This window comes from Aphanomyces invadans (genome assembly GCF_000520115.1).
Source record: "Aphanomyces invadans strain NJM9701 unplaced genomic scaffold supercont1.41, whole genome shotgun sequence".
Lineage (NCBI taxonomy): Eukaryota > Oomycota > Saprolegniomycetes > Saprolegniales > Verrucalvaceae > Aphanomyces > Aphanomyces invadans.
The window spans coordinates 52,795-57,649 of record NW_008580186.1 but is presented as its reverse complement, the minus strand read 5'-3'; the positions used below and the strand labels follow the sequence as shown (position 1 = coordinate 57,649).

Sequence of the window (4,855 nt, the reverse complement as noted above, 5' to 3'; positions counted from 1 at the left end):
CTGGCGTTTGGTTCAATTGTCTTTCGGCGTCTAGCGCAAACTACTCTGAACCAACATAGTTGCAGGGTACGACTTCCCATAAGTGGAGTTTTTTTAATGTCGCCAAATCAAGAGGCGATTTGTGCATTAGAAAGCGCAAGATATCTGCTTTGATTGAGTAGTTTATGAGCGTTCTAATGCGTTTTTGTTCATGAGATATTTTGCGCAAAAAGTGCCGTATCAAATTCGTCCAAACTTTGACCCATCACACTATCGTCAAAACTCATTTTCATTTAGCACGAACAGCACATATCCTCACGCTATTCCAAGCCATTCCAACAAGTTGCAGCAGCACTGCCGACCACCCACGGAGCCCCCATGGCAGAAAGGCGGAAAATCCCACCTCAACCACGAGGAGGTCGCGCCATCTTCGAGTGCCTGCTTTCCGTATCGTCCTCTGGCACACTGCCTCGTGGTGACATCGTGCGGCTTGCCAAGCAGTTTATCTGACAATCGGACACTGTGTCGCGTGTTTGGGCCCAGACAGTGTTCGGTCCGAGTGGGACACATTTGTGCTGATGTCTCATCGAAAATCCGTGGTATGCCTCTAAGTATGTTTGAATTTATTGATTTCGAATAACATTGTTTTCTTAAGGTGTACTATTAAGGTAACTCTGGACAAAAAACCTCGAATGGAGAAATTGAAGTTGCGATTCAGCAAGTGCCCCAAGCGTCGCGATTGGCGCTGAGAGTTATGTCTCATGCGTGCGACATCCTCAAGACTACGATCGTACGACATATGAAGGAATGCGCTAGGCTCAATGCCCTCTCCTCAAGCTATGTAAAGCCCTTTTTGACCCCAAGCAACATCGCAACAGTGCAATTTTTCTCCTACATCCCTCATCGAATGGAAGTCATTTTTTTGGCAATATGCGTTGTTATGTGCATATCAACGAAAAATGGTTCTATTTGACAAAGGTGAAATGGATGTTTTTCGTGTACGAGGATGAGACCATAGCTGCTCGTTTTGCTAAGTCCAAACGATTTATACCAAAAGTTATGCTTTTGGCGGCCGCTGCCCGCTCCCATGTTGACTTCAACGGCAACCTTTTCGACGGCAAACTTGGAGTTTGGCCATTTGTCGAAAAGGTGCCAGCACAACGCAACTCCGAGAATCGTACCAAAGGCACATTAGTGATACTCCGCAGCCTGTCGACTCTGATGTCTATTTAGAAATGGTGTTGAATAATGTTGTGCCAGCCATCACGTCGAAGTTCCCGCGATATTCACTGCGATAGGGTGTCGTAATCCAACAAGACAAAGTCAACCCCCATAAGTTCCTCACGACATGTTTGCTGGAGTCGTGCGGCGTATCCAGAATCGCAGTAAACAACCAGCCGCCCAACAGGCCAGACCTCAATGTCTTAGACTTAAGATACTTTAACTCTATTCAATGTCTGCAGTATCAGAAGTGCACTCGAACAATCGAGGATCTCAATGATGCTGTAGTAACCTTGTTTTATGAAATTACCTGTGGACACGGTGTCAAAAATCTTCACTCTTCAAAAAGTGATGAAGAAATGCATAAAAACACACGGTGGCAATGACTCTTAGCTCTCGCACATGGAGAAGGATGCGATGATAACTGACTTCGTGACCTTCAACGTGGAATGCGATGCCTATAACTACGAGATTCCCTTGATCCATTTGAACTTGCGACTTGGAGAAGAGGCATCCATGGAAGCACTTCCGAATTTCCAAGAACAAGGTCATTTTTTAAATTAAAATTCAGTATATTTTTGGCCTCACTTCTTCGTTTTAGAGTGACATACAACACTAACTTGTCTCTGATGCGGGTCCCATGACTTAATCAAGTCAAAACGAAGGCAGCAACTATTTTGGACCAGAGTAGTATTTGAAACTGCGCTGTCGATTTTGGGTCGTTATACGGATAAGGACTTAATCATCCGGAATCCGACATCCACGTAACGTTTTTATATGAAACACAGTATCCAACGTTCAAACGTGTCCGGTGATTTCCAGAATTTTGGTGGAAAATCCTGCCATTAAGCTCCAAATTGATTTCACGAAAGCTGATTGGAGTATGCGCTGTAAAATATATCAGGGTGCAGAAACCGTATATTTTGCCCAAAAATACAAATTCCAAATGAACTTGTAAGCATCACGCCAACTGATCCGAACACGTCAAAAATTGCAGGGACAACCAAAATTCGTTGAACTTACACAGGCCGATGCAAATACAATTTCTCTATCAAGTTTCCCCTTCCATACGTAATGCAATAGTCTTCCAGCGTTCTCAAATTTTATTGGCTCCCGCGTAATTGCTTTCCCTCCAAAATTCCTCCAGGACACAGGTCACTGAACACAACACATCACAACGCAATTTACTACCAGCAACCCACCACCAAACACCAACCAAGCAACCAAAATGGTCTTCAATCCCGTCGCTATGCTCGCAAGCCTTCAGGAGCAGTCCGTTAGAGACCAAATCTTCCTGGATGAGTGCCTCCAAAGGCATAGCGAGGCCGTTGACGAGCGCATCGACGACCAGAACTCATTGCAGCCCATCATCGACAAGGTCTTGGACACTGCTGGCATAGATGGATTTAAAGTAATGACGAACTTCACACCCCACCGAGGTCGACATTCTTTGGGACATCGTTGAGCTGTCGATGAAGACAAATTGGACGGAAGGTCGCGGCGCCAAAACTTTGACGAAACCAAGGGACGCCTTGTACATGGCCTTGACTGTTCTCAAACACTACCAGTCGTGGGAAAAACATGCAGTTGAATTTGGATACAAGGCTCCTACCTTCCAAAAGCTCATGGTCCGCACCTTCGACACCATTCAACCAGTTCTTTTCGACCGCTTTGTTCGTCTTCCAACAATCACTGACCTGCTTACCCGACGAACTACGTTCAAGAACTTCCCGTACGCACACTATGCGACCGACGTGAAGTTTCAGCCGTGCGAGCGTCCTGGCGGCCGGTTCAACGAGCGCAAGGCTTGGTTCAGTGGCAAACACAAGCTCTACGGGATGAAACTTGAGGCGTCAGTGTCCCCTCAGGGATTTTGCGTTGATATGAGTTCAGCTCACCTTGGCGCGACTCACGACGTTGCGATTCTTCTCTCGCGCTTGAACGTCCACCTGAAGGCCCTGACAAAGACAAGCAGCGAGGTCAATGAAATTGACAACGGCGAGCACAACATCACGTACCCTGACTTGCGGGTAATGCTTGTCGAAATGGGCTACTGCGGTATCCTTGACCACCTGCGAAGGTTCATCCGAAGAGAAGACCTGTGGGCGGATACCTTGATGCTGATGACTAAGCAAGGAACCGTCGTGTATCCGCTGACCGTGTCCTTGTGGAAAACTTCTTCGGTCGGGTGTGCTTGTTGTGGAAGATATCCTGCACTACGTTCTGTTGGGGACACGACATGTACGAAGGTATTCAACGACTTACGTTTGCACTAACAAACTACCACATATCCCTGCTGCCTTTGCGCGCGAGCGACGGTACTTGTTACCGGTCTGTACTTGCCCGCTACGACGAAATGGCTCAGGAAAAGATAGATGAAAAGCGACGACGCCAACAGCAAAGCCGACGCCGTCGCCTCGAGAGAATTGCTCTGGGTCGTGGACTTGCCGGTGGCACACGTCCATTTTTATCACCTGCATCATCGCAATTGTTTTTGCAGTAGCCTTCGAGGAGAACGGGTGCTTCATCAACAAATGCCTGCATGAATAAAAATACAGCTATTTGGTGGGTTTTTACTTACTTGTAGTTGACATAGAGATTATAAACACATTACAAAGTGTTCCGAACGCTCAAATACCTCGCTAATAGGTTTAAAAAGTCGCTTTAAAATAGTAAATGATCAAAAACACTTTTTCTACTGTTTATAATCTGTTTATAACCGTTCAACGTGTTCACTACCATTTTTTAACCCCTTTATAACTTTTCGAAACCCTTTTGCATGCTAAATAGCGAAATAACCGCCCTTTCATCGCGAACTGATAGGTGTCTGGGTAATTTGTCAAGAGCCGTTGATAATTGGAAGTTTGAGATGAACTTATCTGTCCTAACTGAAACTCGTTTGTTGCAACGGCTTTTGTCATTCACCCCACTTTATATAATTCCCCCAATTTTCCCCCCAAAGTCCCGTCAAAACCAACCGCTATTCCTAAAATTTGCTCGTCCTGACGAAAAAATGTAGAAACTGGTTTTGGCTCTTATTGGATTCGTTGGGTTTTGCTCTATCCGTGCATGTTCTTGCTCCGTGAGCATTTTTGTTTTGCTCGTCGTTTTTTCATTTATTCTGATTGTTGGATCCATGTCGAAAACTAATTTTAGTACATACTAGTAGTATTCTCAACACCAGTAGACCTCCGATGCGCTTACAACATCTTGATCAAATAGTGCAATATATTGGAATTATGGCGAGATATTTCGAAAGTTATGCCACAACTGATGATATATATATGGGATATTGGTATTTACCGACTATTTTAGTGAAAGGCTGATAGCTACAACAGTGATCGAGCAACTTCGTAAATTACTCATATACTTCCAAAATCGTAACTATCTGATCAAACATGTAGATATAGAGGTATATCTCCGTGATCCTTTGGCACAAATTTCGTTGGCTGGAACTTTACGCGCCAATGACCACGAGCACTCAACCTCAACCATTTAAACTAGACTGCCTTCTGTCCACTCTTCACTTCATCACTCTTCAATCTCTTTGGTACAATGCGCATCAACATTTCCGCCATGCTGGAGCGGCTCCAGGACCAGACTACCTCGGACAATCAGTACCTACAGCAAAGTCTCATCGAATATAGCGACGATG

At 45.1% G+C, this 4,855-nt stretch overlaps 1 protein-coding gene across 1 annotated transcript; it reads left to right on the top strand.

Moving 5' to 3' along the window:
• Positions 1–2,672: 2,672 nt before the first annotated feature.
• On the top strand, positions 2,673–3,357 carry H310_12598 (hypothetical protein; the record flags this gene model as incomplete). The annotated part of the gene is made up of 2 exons (XM_008879724.1): positions 2,673–3,280; positions 3,333–3,357. The coding sequence occupies 2 exons, from the start codon at positions 2,673–2,675 to the stop codon at positions 3,355–3,357; spliced, it is 633 nt and encodes a 210-aa protein (XP_008877946.1).
• Positions 3,358–4,855: the final 1,498 nt, after the last annotated feature.